Source organism: Ciona intestinalis, chromosome 9 (assembly GCF_000224145.3).
Source record: "Ciona intestinalis chromosome 9, KH, whole genome shotgun sequence".
Classification (NCBI taxonomy): Eukaryota; Metazoa; Chordata; class Ascidiacea; order Phlebobranchia; family Cionidae; genus Ciona; species Ciona intestinalis.
Window position 1 is genome coordinate 979,205 of NC_020174.2, and position 16,135 is coordinate 995,339.

At 35.6% G+C, this 16,135-nt stretch overlaps 1 protein-coding gene across 8 annotated transcripts in view; it reads left to right on the forward strand.

The window, feature by feature from the left end:
* The window catches only part of LOC100187241 (ankyrin repeat domain-containing protein 17), a 30,096-nt gene that overhangs the window by 13,171 nt on the left and 790 nt on the right, over positions 1 to 16,135 (forward strand). For 4 of the 8 annotated variants that reach the window (XM_026835852.1, XM_026835853.1, XM_018813195.2 and 1 more), the window contains 35 exons: positions 354 to 590; positions 797 to 921; positions 1,158 to 1,253; positions 1,470 to 1,596; positions 1,844 to 1,890; positions 2,220 to 2,250; positions 2,324 to 2,355; positions 2,435 to 2,501; positions 2,769 to 2,867; positions 3,268 to 3,495; positions 3,848 to 3,990; positions 4,208 to 4,353; positions 4,551 to 4,656; positions 5,079 to 5,234; positions 5,690 to 5,817; positions 6,089 to 6,263; positions 6,665 to 6,865; positions 7,138 to 7,255; positions 7,462 to 7,626; positions 7,914 to 8,166; positions 8,324 to 8,467; positions 8,967 to 9,116; positions 9,742 to 9,979; positions 10,271 to 10,391; positions 10,669 to 10,812; positions 11,088 to 11,453; positions 11,721 to 11,843; positions 12,117 to 12,245; positions 12,808 to 12,902; positions 13,092 to 13,233; positions 13,622 to 13,698; positions 13,982 to 14,287; positions 14,712 to 14,906; positions 15,508 to 15,766; positions 15,959 to 16,011. In XM_026835852.1, coding sequence (XP_026691653.1) covers positions 354 to 590; positions 797 to 921; positions 1,158 to 1,253; positions 1,470 to 1,596; positions 1,844 to 1,890; positions 2,220 to 2,250; positions 2,324 to 2,355; positions 2,435 to 2,501; positions 2,769 to 2,867; positions 3,268 to 3,495; positions 3,848 to 3,990; positions 4,208 to 4,353; positions 4,551 to 4,656; positions 5,079 to 5,234; positions 5,690 to 5,817; positions 6,089 to 6,263; positions 6,665 to 6,865; positions 7,138 to 7,255; positions 7,462 to 7,626; positions 7,914 to 8,166; positions 8,324 to 8,467; positions 8,967 to 9,116; positions 9,742 to 9,979; positions 10,271 to 10,391; positions 10,669 to 10,812; positions 11,088 to 11,453; positions 11,721 to 11,843; positions 12,117 to 12,245; positions 12,808 to 12,902; positions 13,092 to 13,233; positions 13,622 to 13,698; positions 13,982 to 14,287; positions 14,712 to 14,906; positions 15,508 to 15,766; positions 15,959 to 16,011 — 5,222 coding nt within the window. The remainder of the gene's footprint in view (positions 1 to 353; positions 591 to 796; positions 922 to 1,157; positions 1,254 to 1,469; positions 1,597 to 1,843; positions 1,891 to 2,219; positions 2,251 to 2,323; positions 2,356 to 2,434; positions 2,502 to 2,768; positions 2,868 to 3,267; positions 3,496 to 3,847; positions 3,991 to 4,207; positions 4,354 to 4,550; positions 4,657 to 5,078; positions 5,235 to 5,689; positions 5,818 to 6,088; positions 6,264 to 6,664; positions 6,866 to 7,137; positions 7,256 to 7,461; positions 7,627 to 7,913; positions 8,167 to 8,323; positions 8,468 to 8,966; positions 9,117 to 9,741; positions 9,980 to 10,270; positions 10,392 to 10,668; positions 10,813 to 11,087; positions 11,454 to 11,720; positions 11,844 to 12,116; positions 12,246 to 12,807; positions 12,903 to 13,091; positions 13,234 to 13,621; positions 13,699 to 13,981; positions 14,288 to 14,711; positions 14,907 to 15,507; positions 15,767 to 15,958; positions 16,012 to 16,135) is intronic. The other 4 variants (XM_026835854.1, XM_018813200.2, XM_018813198.2 and 1 more) reach the window with 3 other exon arrangements.

Genomic DNA, 16,135 nt, shown 5'->3' on the forward strand with positions numbered 1-16,135 from the left:
TATGGTATCACATACTTGAATGCGTATGTTTTCCATTTATATTTGTATGTTACATTAAGTACTATATAGTTTATAATAAAATACATGGTGTTTTCTTTAAAAATAATGCGACACATAGCAAACTCTAAAAGGCCACAAAAAATATATTTAATACACTACAAAAACACAATAAATGACAAAAAGGCTATAAAAATGGCCACCAAAAATCCCCAGAAGGCTACTAACAATGACTTTTTTATGAAAAAGGCCTAAAAATACCAAAAGAACTATAAAAATAAATAGAAAAAAATCTACAAAAACTTTATGAAGAATACCTACCAAGAATAACATCTACGTTCCACATTTATTCACAGACCAACTCCGAACCTTATACCAGCAACAACTTCAATACTACCATCAGCAAACACCATCTCACTCCCATACAGACAGCACCCTCAATACAGCTGCGCTCGTCACCCATTTACTACAACAGGGTAGTTTGTTATACCAAGCGTCAGATTATTTATCCCCGGATACAAAGTTAGAGGTTGATAAAGACGTGGCAATCACCGTCGAGTCATTCCTGAGGTCGATGGCAAGTGATGTAGCCGGTAAGTGTTTAAGATGAGGCTTGTTTTTTCGATGTCACACACACAATATGGTATCCCATTTTTCCTTTGTACAAAAAAGAACGCCTTGTGAGAGTCGTGACGATACTGTTATATTATTCTGTAAAAATTTTTCTATTACTACCAAATGTGTCGATAAAAATGAATAAAAACCTGGACCTGCCTAACTTTAATCCACCACCCCCCAGCAGGTAAAACAAGGACAGCTGAATCCATAGTAGAAGAGGCACAAGGTAAACTAAATGAACTTGAACATCGAATTAAAGAAGCTATTGAGAAGAATGCACAACTTAAAAGCATTGAGATGTTACAGGTAACGATATGTTTTGGCTGCCATTGTGAATATTTATTGTTTGACTTTGAGTAAAAACAAAAAAGTTCTTACATGGTATTTGGTACAACATAAGCATAAAACTGGTAAACTACTAAACTATTCAGTAAAAGGTTTATAAAGATTGTCTACCAATTATAAAACTAAACTTTCCATATTTGCATATTCTTTTTTAACCAAAACTTCTCTTTTTATGCCAAATCAAACGATCCTTGCAGACCGACCAACTTACCAAAGAAAAAGTTGAAGAGCTTTATAAAACACGTGAGGAACAAATACATAAGAAGCAAAAAATCCTGGAAGAATTGCAAAAAGTAAGTTTTTTAATTTATCTTTTATGAGTACAACAAAAAATAAGTTTTCCCTTTTTAGTGTTTTTTCACTTTTTATAACCTTTTTTTTATAAAACCTTTTTATAATATAAAGTTTTTAAAGACGCTAAAACATTTTTTTTTCTTTTTTACCTTTATTGTTTGTTTTTTTTTGTAATAGAGTTACAACAAGTGAGTTTTTATCTTGTACAAATTTAGAATCGAGAGATGCTGACTCATTCAATATTTGCCGACTCACAGGTGGAACGAGAGTTACAGCTGAAGACACAGCAACAGCTGAAGAAACATTACCTTGAGATGAAACAAGGGGAGGGACAACAAAGAGGTGTGTGGTGCATCCTATAGATATTTTATATTGTTTTATTTTACATGAGTTAGGTCATAGGCGGGAAACTTTTTTAAACGCAAGGTAGGTGGGGATGAGTGGTTCTGCCTACCTTTTGAATTGTAAATCCAACTTTTTGTTTTTAATGTTTACTGACTAATGCAGTGTAGAATTCCGGGGTGTACCACAGCAGTCAGCTCTGTTTGTTGGTAAATCTTTGCCGTCGCAATAAACGTGTAATTTACAGGAAAACCTGATGGAGAAGACAGGGAACAAACTGCACAGAATGCTAAAGTAAGCATTGTTTAACATTATATGATTAATGATATATATCATACAAACGGTATGTAATTTTGGAAGTTATTTACCCTGATGATGAAGACTTGTAGTTTTCTGTTTAAAGATTGTTGTTTGTTATATTCTTTTTCACCCCAGGTAATGGGCGAATCATGGTCTTAATCTTAGGACGCACGGCGTTATACGCTGCGGTACCTCACACCACATAGAATAGAAAATAGAATATATTCACTGCTGTTGTTTTGCTGTAATTCTTCTCATCAAAATTAAAACTTATGTTTTTAAACTCAAGTTGCAGCAACATTCTAATCATATTCAACCCATAGGTAAATGATGACCCGCAACCCCAAGTACAACGTAAGTTTCCAGTGTTGCCTTTTAAATAAAATTATTTGGTCATCACTGGTACAATATGATTTCTATTTAACAGGTGAACGTAATCAAACAGCCTCTACAACTCAGGTACAGCAGTGTTTCACAATGTTTATTTTTAATCTGGCAACACTGTTTAATAATACTGTTATTAATGTTGAATCTACAGACTCCCGAATTATCGACCAAACAATTGAAACAACCAAAACACCAGAATAACCAAACACTAAACAATGGTAAGTTCATGGTTACATCATATTTATACTCTCAAGTGATTGCTTGGTTCTTGGGAATTTAAAATACCATAACTACTAAACTGACAAAGGGATAAATACAGTAGGCAAATTTTGTACACCAAATTAATAAGTAAACATTACAACCGATAGATTTGTTTTAATGTGTATTTAAACATTTTAACATTTGTAACCCATGATATTACCTCATACACAGCTTTGTCATCTATGATATTCCCCTGTATATAGATAACATTAACTTACCCATAGGTTCATCTGGTTCCTTATCCCAACCTGCCAAAGAAAACGATCCGTTCTGTCAATGTCTCCACCCCCCTTGTTCACAATTATCACATCCACAAACTGAAGGTAACATGTTTTGTATTTACTTTATTATTGATGTCCTGAAGCAGTGGTTACCATGCTTGCATATAACCCAGAGCTCACAGATTCGAGGCTTGATGCTGCTCTCAGGTCTTATGTGACCCTGGAAAAAACACTGAGTTTGTCTGTTGTATTCACCCTTCCAAACCCTGTGTGTAGCCTGTTAAAATTGTCTCTATGCAAAAAAATTGCATCAGAAAAGATTTTCATAAATACATTATGTCTGCTACTTGGCAGTATCTTTACAAACCAGTGTTTATTGTCTATAAGTTGTACAAAAGTTAGGTTCATATCTATAGTTGTACAAAAGTTAGGTTCATACTGTTTTAAATATAAGGAAAGTATTTATTTTAATGCAATGAAATGAACCCACCCATACACCTAGTTCACCCTGAGCCTCGTCATGACCCCAACACCCCTGGAGGCCCCGGGTTTGCCCCGATACCGGGTAACATCCCAGGTAACGTGACCCCATCCAACTTCCTGGAGATCGACGGCCACACGGAGAGCAACCACGACACCCCTCTCACCCTTGCATGCGCGGGGGGACACGAGGATTTGGTGCAACTACTTATTGAACGAGGAGCCAACATTGAGCATAGAGATAAAAAAGGTGAGGTGGTGATGTCATCAATGTGATGATGTCATAGGTGTCACGTTTTTATATGTTAATAAAAGTCTAGGGGTGACATTGTTAAAACACAATTACACTCATACCGTTAAACACTGGAAATTTTCATGATTAATGTGTAAAATACTCTATAGTTTGGCACTGCTTGTATATATAGACACTTAAATCTGTATTAAAGTGTAAAACTGCAGTGCTAAAACACATTATGTCAAAAGTTGGAAGGCTTCCCTAGTATAAAAATGGACCAAAAAGGCCTTGCACTAAATGCCATTAACAACAGTACCTTAAACACTCGTGCCAAATTTAATAATTTTAATTTTTCCCAACACTTCAGGTTTCACCCCCCTGATTCTGGCTGCTACCGCTGGCCACGTGGGGGCAGTACAGATCCTGCTCGAGGCAAACTCGGACATTGAGGCTCAATCGGAACGAACCAAAGACACCCCGCTCTCTCTAGCTTGCTCCGGTGGTAGACTGGTATGTAAATTTTATATTATGAATATATAAACTGTTACAAAATTTACAACCCAAACTTCAGACATTGTGTGAAAACTTGTCAAAAAAATCTTATGTTTATATTTAAATGTATTTTACTAAGTTTAATAGCTTTTTTAATATAACAAAATATATGCTACAATTTTATTTTCAAAAATATTTTCTTAATTTCTAACTTCCCCCCCCCCTCACTTTTTAGGAAGTGGTTGAATTATTATTGGAACGATCGGCAAACAAAGAACATCGAAATGTTTCCGATTATACGCCATTGTCTCTAGCAGCATCTGGTGGTTATGTTAATATCATCAAGGTGTTGCTGAACCGCGGTGCCGAGATTAACTCAAGGTAAACGTACAATTGAATTAAAATTTTTTGAATTTTGGATTTAAAAAAAAATGTATTAATTTTTTCAGCTTTCGAATTTTTAAAAGTTTGATCAGATTTTAAAAATTGGTTTAAATTTTTGGAAATTGAGTCAAATATAAAAAAAAATTCAAGTTTTGGTTATACTTTAAATTTGTAAGAAAAATTGTTTGTTACAGGACTGGTAGCAAGTTGGGGATTTCCCCTCTAATGTTAGCGGCAATGAACGGGCATACACAAGCCGTGCAATTGTTGTTGGACATGGGTGCTGATATTAACGCACAGGTATTTACATTTTTAATTCACTCTACATATTATTATACTTCTATACGGGTAAGCACGCCTGCAGCCAGACATTTACCATTACCCAAAACTTCACCTGTGCTGTGACAAAGTGGTTAGTGTGTCTGTCTAAACTCAAAGCTTACAGGTTCAAGGCTCATCGCTGGTACCATCACGGCTTCGTGTATCCTTGGGCAAGGACACTTCACAACAATTGCTCTAACCCAAGGATTCTGGTTTTCATTAACTTATCACCCCTGCCCTTAAAACACAACAGTTAAAAACCAAACATCCCATTAAACTACATACATCTTCTCTAATTTACTTCCCCCATATTCTTCCTAGTTTAACAGCCATGCATCTTCCATTACCCCAAACTCTATATAATTTACCTTCATTAATTTACCCACTCATTTTCTCCACAGATTGAAACAAACCGCAACACGGCCCTAACACTGGCTTGCTTCCAAGGTAGACATGAAGTTGTCAGTTTATTGGTTGATCGGAAAGCTAACGTTGAGCATCGAGCTAAGACCGGTCTCACCCCACTAATGGAGGCGGCATCTGGTGGTTATGCTGAGGTAATAAACTTCTTTGTAATGTCATAATCTGTATAAAGTACCAAGGTTTTTGCTGGGTTACACACATGGTAAGTCGAAAGCGGGCAAAAAGTGTAAAAAATGTAAAAAACAGGACACCCGTGTTATAACGACTGTCAATGCCCCGCCATGCAAAGATAAATAATTTACACTCATTAATGTGATAACCCAGTTCATATTGGGCCACTTACCTATCCTGTCCAATGTTACTTTTTTAATGCTTATAAAAACTGCCTTCCCACCCTTTTGCTCAGAAAAGTATGTTTAGCATAGGTCGTAGGAAAGATGACCTATAGCTATTTCTGGCACTTTTTTATGAACAATACATTTTTATGATATATATTTTAAAATATTCCACATTTTTTTAGGTTGTATGTTTTATATTCTTCCACATTTTGTTATAATTTATATGTTTTAAGTTAAGATTTGATTGACAGGTTGGGCGTGTCCTGCTTGATAAGGGGGCGGATCCGAATGCAGCTCCTGTACCTTCATCAAGAGATACAGCGCTTACTATTGCTGCCGATAAAGGTCATTATAGATTCTGTGAACTCGTATTATCCAGGTATTTATTGAAAACAAATATTTTGTATTGAAACTCTTTTTCTTTATATTTTGTATTGAAATGTAAAAACCTAAAAAAATATTTCTGTCTGGTAATCTGTTTTGTTTTTGTTTTTAACAATAATTTATATCAATTTTATATCCAGTACCGCTGATTATTTTAATTCTAAAAATATCTTTATTACTACTAATATAGGTATTTTGTCCTGAAAATTAAATCCTAGTGATTCAATTGTTACAATTCCCACTATAACCTGCTTTGATATTTCCAGAGGAGCCCAGGTCGAGGTTCGAAACAAGAAAGGAAACACTCCATTATGGTTGGCGTGTAATGGTGGTCACCTTGATGTGGTGAACCTGCTTGTATCTAAGGGTGCAGATGTTAATGCTGCCGATAATAGAAATGTTATTCCTCTCATGGCAGCATTCCGTAAAGGCCATGTACAAGTGAGTTGGAATGTCGTTATTTTGAATCTTTAATATTTTTTAAGACTTTAAACTATGCATATCCACACAAACATATTAGTAACTTATTGCTGTTGTATTATTAAATTTGCAATTTATAAAATAAAATTTAGACCCAGGGAATGGTTTTTAAAACCTCAATTTATATTAAAGTTCTTCTCATATTAACACCTGTGCATCAAACGAATAAACTACAAACAAATATAAATAATTAGTAACTTTTGGTGTTGTAGGTAAAAATAAAATAGGATAATGCGAACATATGTCTGAAATTTAATTTAATTATTTTTTTTATATACAAGTTTGTAGTGCATAAATGTAACTACCAAAACATAATATAATAATTCCAAAACTCTGTTTTCACTTTTATCTTCTTCACTCAGGTTGTACGTTGGCTTGCAAAAGAAGTTTCCCAGTTTCCCTCCGATGCCGAGTGTATGCGTTATATCGCCACTATATCCGATCGCGAGTTGTTGAAGCGATCGCACCAGTGTATGGAGTGTATCGTGCAAGCTAAAGATCGACAGGCACAGGAGGCAAATAAATTTGCGTCAGAGCTGCTGGAAGAGCTGGACATGGAAAAAGTAAGTTTGTGGTGGTTTATTAATTTTAAAGTTAATTTAATTAAAGCTTTTTTGTAAATGAACCAATAAAATTGTTTTTTTATTATTAGTTTTAGCACATTTTTATTTCTTGTTTTTTTAGTTTAATATTCCGTTAGATTTTTGGATGTTTTGTCCTGATTTTGTATTTCCTTTTTTATATTATTAGTTTATACTTTGATTGTTTCTCGATTGGTTACTTTAGGTATTTTTAGATTTAGTTTATTTTATTCCTTTTTCTATTGTGAATATAGAACCAGGAAGAGAGTAGAAAGGAAAAAGCTGCGAGAAAAAGGGAAAAGAAGAGATTGAAGAGAAAACAAAAGAAAAAGGGAGATGAAAAAGATGACAAAGAGAATGATGAGTCAGCAGGTAAATTGTGTTTCTAATTAGCTTTGTTATGTTAATTTATAAGGTATTACATTGCATATGAAATATGAAATATGAAATATATCTTGTATTTTTTAGATATTACGAAAAAGTGTTCTGATTTTAAAAATTATAATTTTGAAACCTTTAAATTAGTTTTTATTCTAACCTACAGTTTTATTAAAATTTCAAAAATAAACAAAACCCAGGTTTAAATATCCCGACCAATGGGAAAACACCAAATGATGACATCACAATGATAGAACGTATCGTCACGGGAACTGAAAAAATAAAGCTTTCTGATTCGTTGATATCAACATCAAGTAACGAGAAAATCACTTTAATTTCAAACGCCTCACCAGCACCATCTACTGGTAGGATATTTAAAACTTTTTACTTTTCTGCGAAAAGATTCTTGTATGTTCTAGCATACATGACCAATAACTACTAGGATATATATAAATACATACAACTACCTGCTTAACACAGAATGTGTGTATAACCATCAAGTACCCTTTATTTTAGTTTGTTTGTAAAAGTAGAATATTAATAAATATATGAAATTTTTGATGTATTTTATTACCATATTACATTCTCTCTTTGAGAAACACAATAAAGTAACCGCTTACCCCCACTATCTTAAACCCCCTTTTACACCCAGCCCCACCTGCTATAGACCCAATCACCCGTGACCAAGTTCCTAAACCCAAAGTACCCATGGCCCCCTTAGTTTCGGAGGGGATTACCCGAAACGATGAAAGACGAAAATCGTTGGAAATGAAACGAAGACCTATAGCTCACCCGGTGGTGGAAAACAACCACACAGCGACGACTGACACGAGCCCTAGGTCGGCAACAGGAAGAAAACAAAGAAAAACACTAACAACATCAACCACAACAAAACAACCATCAAGGTTTGATTTTTGGAAAAAATCTTATCAAAAATATTAAAACACATTTTTAAATTGTATTAAAAAGAAAGTTTATTTTTCATTTAATCCAAAAAATTAATTAAAATATATTTTGTTTTTTTCATTGTCCCCATTTGTTTCATTATGACATCACACACAGAGAGATGCAATCCCCCAAACCCTCCCCACGCCCGGTGCCGAGCCAACGCAACCCCCCACCAACCCCCAGCCCTGGTAAACGGGGTTCGCGACGGGAGGAAGGCTGGAAGGAAGTTGTTCCAAGAAAATATGTCAACTCTAGCACGTGAGTTAATATAACAGCAAACTCATTATTATTGATTTACCAATGTTTTATGAAATCCATGGATAATAAGTGTAATTGATTTATTCTCGAGTGGCAGGGCAATGACGGTTGTTATACCACGTGGTTTTGTGTTTTTTGCTGGAAGCAACTGCTTAACTATGACATGCATTTCCCGATTAATAAATAAGTTCTCCTGGGTTTGGTGTAACCTGATTATAACAATGTCATCCAAGATTTTACTGAAAATGTAAAATGATTTTGTAAATCACTTGACCAAACATTTGTGATTTACCATAGCATAGGGTGAATACATTTCCCCGGTTTCATTGTGACTATATTGACCGTACTACTTCCTCTTTAGCTCGAAACTAATCATGATCAATAAGATTTCCTATTGATAACAATTATTGGTCTAACCGGATTTAACAATTTCACGCAGAGTATATAAATGACACTTAACTGTAATCATTTTTTTACTTCTTTTATTGTTTCTCTTCAGCTCGAAACGAATCATGGTTTCTTCGAATTTGATCTCGCGTGTCATTGGAAGAGGGGGTTGTAACATTAACGCAATACGGGAGGTGACTGGAGCACATATTGATATCGATAAACAGAGGAAGGGAGCTCACGAGAGGACTGTTACCATCAAGTAAGTGGCAATGCTTGTTATGGTTGGTTTGGGATTGTATGATTGGTAGTTGGATTATTTTACAATATTTTGTACTGCATGGGTGAGGTTCTATAGCATAGCTCTTGCTTTAATTCTAATAAAATTCTTCGTACAATTCATTTATGAGAACCAAGTCCCTGGCGTTTCATTTAGGTTTCCTTCGTATTAAAAGACCACACCGAAAAGACAAATGTGGTGTAACCGGTTAACTTCATAAAATCAGACTGTATTCTCTTAAAAGCGAAAGTAAACCTTAAAGAAATTAAATTTAAAAATCCAGAAGTCAAAGCCATCAACCTACTAACCCTCTTTACAATAACCTTCTTTCTTTATAAAACTGTTATTTTACAATATTCTATTCTCTATGGATAAGTTACATGAGATTTAGGTTATAGTTGCCCTATTACCTGCTGCCTACATAATTGTCAAAAACAGGATTATCTCAGTAATTAATGTGGTCTATGTAGTATATTTTGGCTAATTGCGGGGTAAAAATTATGTTAGGCCTAAAACTGGGGTTCTAAAACTTATCCAGATATTTAAAAATAAACCCCAATGTTCTGTTTGCTAAGATTGTTCACTAACCTCCCAACTTTATTCACAGGGGAGGCATTGAACCAACACGCCACGCACACCAGTTGATTGTTGCGTTGATTAAAGAAGATCGTTCCGACCAAGAAGTTGCCGCTATTATAGCCAAGGCACAAGCACAAGCCGCGCAGAATGCCGCTGTCAAGGTTGCGCCACAGAAGCCGACTATGACGGTTGTCGCGGCTCCGATGCCAACCAAACCTGCGTGGACCGTGCCACCGTCAATTATCGCAAATACACAACAAACACAGGTGGATATGATGTCACTGAATGAGTGATTGTTTCACTAAATTTGTTTGATGTTTAGAAATAAATTTTAGTGTTTGTTTTGTGTTGTATATGAAATAACCATGTAACTTAATGTAAATAACTGGTTAAAATAATGAAAATCATTATTGCATGTAGGTGTAATAAAAATCACACATGTAATAAATATATAGGTATTCATAAAAACTAAACAAAAACATTTCCATATTCACATATTCTTCCTAACATCATTAACGTTTGTTCCCATCAATATTAACACCTCCCACCCCCAACAGCCGAAACCCGCCGCCCCCTCGACCAAAATCGGGGTTTGGGCCCCACCGCCTCCAACCACCACTGCCACTAGTAGCGCACAAGAGCTACAAACAAACAAATGGGTTCCAACCACAAGTCCGGGTATGTTGTGTCTTATTTTTATTAATGTCGTTTCCTGCTGTATGCTGCCATTGTCCCAAGCGATAACTGTTATTATATTAACTAAAGCTTCCAGCCATTATTGGGATGCTGATTACAATGATCAAAAATTAATTTATTTTTTTACATATTTACAAAATCCACCAAATTCTTTTTCTTTTGAAAGATTTTTTTTCTGTATGCTTACCACTGCAACCAAAACTCACCAATTTATTAGTTCACAAATATTCCACAATCCTCATTTATTACTATATTCCAGAACAAGCCACCAAGACTTCCCCCACGGTTGAAACAGCGAAGAAAGCTTTATTCTTTGAGTCACAAACCCCATTATTATCCACCAGTGTTGCACAAATTATCAGCAGTGTTTCCAGCTCAGTTTCATTCGTAACCAAATCATCAGGTAAGAAACCTGTCAAATAATTTTGGGTTTAAGTTTAATAAACAATATTATTTTTTTAGTTTTAAGACTAATATTATAGATGGATATCTTTTTTAAATTATAATTTAAAATAAAATAACGAATCCATTACATATCCAAATAATTTCCCATGAAAGTATTACCTATTTTTTGTTTTGGCAATGGGAACTTTGGTCTAAATCCAATGCCCTCTAACAATGACTTCACCCATATAGAGTAAAACTAATTTATGTTAACCTTATATTACTTTCCAACAGACAAAGTGATCAGTAAGCCTATACAACCCGTTGCCCCTATGATGTCAACTAAAGTTACCTCCGCTGCTGTCACCCGTGTTACCCCATATGGGGCTGTACCTGGACCCCACCACCCCATCTCACCCTCACAAGTTACCCCCGTTCTCCCCTTATCCGTCGAACCCACCAAAACCTCGATAGTGGGTCACATATTACCCCGCCCCACTACAAGCCCCATATCGCACCCCATTTCCTCGCAACAAATTTTACCCCAACCCTCCCATAACCCACCACCCCCTCACCCCGCCAGTTCAGCCCCAGGGGTAAACAATCCCGGGGCAAACCACATGCACAGTATGCCTACTCACTACCAAGACAATAAGCAAGGTAATCTATAAGCCAAAGGGATTAAAAACTATGCAGAATTATACAGGTTAAAAATTAATTGTCATAACCAATTAGTTCAACTATTTTTTCGGAAATTTGGATTATGTTAGGGAAACCAGGTGTATCTTGAATTATTTTTACAAAATATAGTCAAAGGCCTCAAAATTATTCAAATATAATTCATCAATTTTGTTTTTAGTATGGTTTTTGACTACATTAAAGTATAAAATTCACTTCATATTTATTTTCATTTATGACATCACACAGGTACACAAGCTGGTTTCGCTTCAGTGATCTCGGACGTAAACTCGACCCCCTCATATTCCCCGTTCAACAACTCTTTCACGCCATCTGCTGGCCCGTCGGTGTTGTGGAATCACCATGGTAACGGTAATGTTCACACATATTCATGCTGTCCGACATTTTTTCTATTTTAATCGGGCAAAAAAAGAGTTAAAACCTCTCCTATGCAGAATATAACACAGTTGCTTATAATGTTTACTTTTTCCAATATTTTCAATTAATTATGACTTCATAATATTTTTTTATTTTGTAACACAGTTAGCTTACCAAAACTAATAACATTGTGTGGAGTTTATAATTGGTTAATTTTCTTAATCAATTTATCAATTATGACATCATACTAATATTATCATGTCACAGTGTCGTCTTATCAAAACCAGTCAAGCATGAATGGACCCGTTCAAGTAGAACCTGTTGACCAATCAAAAGCCCCGGGTTATCGAGGCAGTATGAAGTCACCCGTGGTGGAAAACGGGATCCTTGGTACAGGTGTGTGGGGTTTGGGGTAACCTTGTTGATTAATGCATTAACTTTGACTCTGCTTGTTTGTATAGACACCCAACAGCAGAGTAAAATCTGGGGTGACATTGTTGAAATACAGTCACACTCATAGTTGTCAAACACTCATAGTTGTCGTACATAGGGAACCTCATTGATTAATGTGGTTTATACAATATACTTTGGCTCTGCTTGTTTGTATAGACACCTAACAGCAGAGTAAAATCTGGGGTGACATTGTTGAAATACAGTCACACTCATAGTTGTCAAACACTCATAGTTGTCAAACATAGGGAACCTCATTGATTAATGTGGTGAATGCAATATACTTTGGCTCTACTTGTTTGTATAGACACCCAACAGCAGAGTAAAGCTGTTTAAACTTTAAACTAGGGAGTTAAAACCCACGATGTCATATTTTAAAATGTGGTACCCCAGATTTTTCTTATGTTACAGCTAGGTTTTATGATTGGTTAGCTCCTTATATTAATCCACTAAGTGGACACTTGCACCCACGACGATAGCACCGTAATATTAACCCTCTCCCACCCAGGTGGCAATGTAGACACTGCTTCTCCACAAACCCCTGAACAAGGTTCTCCATCAAATGATAATGAAGTCACTCCCAAACCAATGCCTATCGGGACTGTGAGTAATCTTTACATTAATTTTATTTCAACGTTGTTTCATTTGCCGTTTGGCAAAAATTCTTTAGCAATACTTAGCGCTTTTTACTATGAAATAAAAAACTATTTATTTTTGTTATTTCCCCATATTTTTATAATCTGAAGTGTTTAAAAAATACAATAAACTAAAAAAGTATTTTAATGTTTTCAGGAGCGCGCACACCACCGTCGAGCCAATCAACCGTTACCGATGACAACCGTGGTCAGCCAATCACCAGCAAACATCTGGAATTTTGCCGACTTATCTTTAACGCCGTCCAAAATAGGGGTGGAACAAATTGACTCCGGGAAATGTGAGTTTAATGTTTGATTTCTCGTTGATTTATCTTTTTTAGTGTTAAGTTACCAAATGTCTTAACTTAAAAGTCTCAAGTTACAAGTGTTAAATTATCGACTGGTAACTTAATGCTACAACTGTGTTAAAAGAATTAAACCTCTGTTTCCAAACTGCTTTACCCATTGATGTTCCACACTGTATGGGTTCGGACTTGAGCATGCCAGGGAAGTCAGGATTTAAACCAGGGTTATCCCATGACTCCTTAACTTACTAGTTCTGTTAAAACTTCTAATTTTGTAAATAAATATATTTTTTACCTAATTCTAGATATTTTCAAAACTTTATGTATTTTACACTCATGCTGTTTAGAAAGCATAGTTTTTTTATACTTGCAATTTTCCCAGACCCGAACTGGTCACCTGTGATACAACCTGGTACAATAGAAGGAACAATGACAACGTCTACCAACAATAAACCACAGGTGATGTTTCAACTTATTTATTATCATATACGTATGTTGTTGATACCAACATGCATGTTATGAACCTGAAAAGCTTCTACAACCTATTTCGATCATCTTTATTAAGGATGGGCTGATAACTGTCTTATGCAAGGTCACAAAACACAAGGCTCACCCTAGTGAAGGCCAAATCTGGCCTAAATCTTATGTCCGATCGCATGCCATATTATATGACCTTACCCACTCAGTATATAATGTAATAAACACAACAGTCAATGTTTAATAACCAACTCCCCCCGCCCAGGTCACCGTGCTTGAAGTTGAACCATCAATGAAGCAAACCCCCATCGAGCCCCAGCCCACCAATAACCCCCAAGTTCCCGTACCCCTCTACTACTCCCATGCGCCACCTGTCGGTTACCGTAGTAATCGGTTACCCTCGACAAACAGGTTCAACACCGGGGGTTTGGGTACGCAGCCCCCTATAGGAAGTCACTTAGGGGGTAGTGGTAGTGTGGGGGTTGTGGGGCCACAACAAAGTCAATTACAGCCTATAGGATCCCACTTAGGAGGTTCAGGACACGTGAGATCTAACGCAGCTTACCAACAAGTAAGTAGTTGTTGTTGTTGGTTACAATTATCACTGTAATTTGCTATAAATATATGGTTTGTTATTATTTTGCACCAAATAATGTTAAATAAACTTAAAATGCTGGTAAATTTCTGTTAAGTGGTTCATTGGTGATTATACTTTAATGCAGCATATATAAAAGTTTGTTATTATTTTGCAACAGTTCTATTTAATCTGTTGTCCGTTAACAATGTTAGTACAAATCCTTTTAAACAGTAAATATCTTCAGAATTGGTAAAAACATGGATAAAATACCTTCATTGTAAAAATGATAATATTGCTAAAAAATAGTAGGTAATGCATTAACATTATAGCTGAGTAATTTAATATTTGTTTAATTAATATACTTCACCATAGTTGTGTGCTTCTGCTGTCAACTCATTTATTCCCATTTAATCAACAGATGCATCACAACATTCAATCAAGTCAAGTTCAACAACAACAACAACAACAACAAAGATATCAAATGCCGTTCTATATGCAAACAGGCATCAACAGATATGGGCAAAGTATGCAGGAGCTTAACTGGCAACAACAACAACAACAACAATCTTTATATCAACAATCAAGACATATCAACCCATACGAGCAACACAAGGTAATGTTTTTTTTGTTTTTTTTAATTTTTGATGTTTGAGCAAACGAGAACAGTTGGGAAATACTGTTATTACAATATAAATAAGGGAAAGCTTTTTATAATTTTTTTTTTATTTTTAACATAAAATGTACAATCTTTAAAAAATGTTATTTACCTTTTATATACTTGGATAAGCAGGCACGTGATGTATGAAACAGAACATTTGGTTATAACGACTGTCGTTGTCCCGTCAGGTGAAAATGAATAAGTAACGTTCATTCATTTAACCGATGTTTTTTTTTAACACAGCGTATTCTAACACCTGTGGTTGCCTCACCACATAAAAATAATTATCATTAATTCATTTGTTTATATTGTCGCTGTATACAGTACTGTGGGAGAAAACAGGCGACCTATAGCACATATTAACCAAATATTCTGATCATATTTTAAACAATTAACAGCGGTCTATGGGAGCCTTGGATATATGGTTTTATAATTCTTTAAACCAAATAGGACAAGAAAATAGAATGAAAGGGCGTCCCATCTTCCCCACCCTTGCTTATACTTCACGTTTTCACACACCTAAACACACATTTTATTCCTATGTATATTCTTACAGGAGTTAGCTGCTAACAGTGGAATGTACAACTCCATTCCTTCTCAATATGGTGGGGGTTTACAGAACAATGACCATGGGGTTATACCTGCTTACCCCAGCGGCCCTGATGGGGGGTCGTACCCCATACCCCACGATGCGGGGTACAACAGGGGAGACCCCTACTTTGAGAATGAGTATGTAATGAGGGGAATCCCCCATCCTAATACCAACGATAGTTGGAATCAGTGCCGACCCCAACAACAGAGCTACCAGATGAATGGTAGGTTTTCTATGATTTCTATGTAAATAAGAGAGAATAGCTGATTACATCATATTTCTTGTTTCCACCATTGATTCAATTATTAGCCATTATTTCATTTTTTTCTCTGACAAATCAAAATTTGTTGAGCACCATAGTTTGGTTGTGATTCCTGTTTCTTGTTTTTTAAATGGAAACACTGTTTTTGTTCAGGTTCTGAATCGAGCAACGTGATTGGAGGTCACCAAGCTATGGATGGTGAACAGGTGATTAGTGTTTCTATGTTAATATAAATGTATTGAGACTTACTATAATGGAATATACAATAAATAAGTCCAGTGAAAACTATGTCACAATTAATTACATAACGAGTAACGTTTTGACATCATT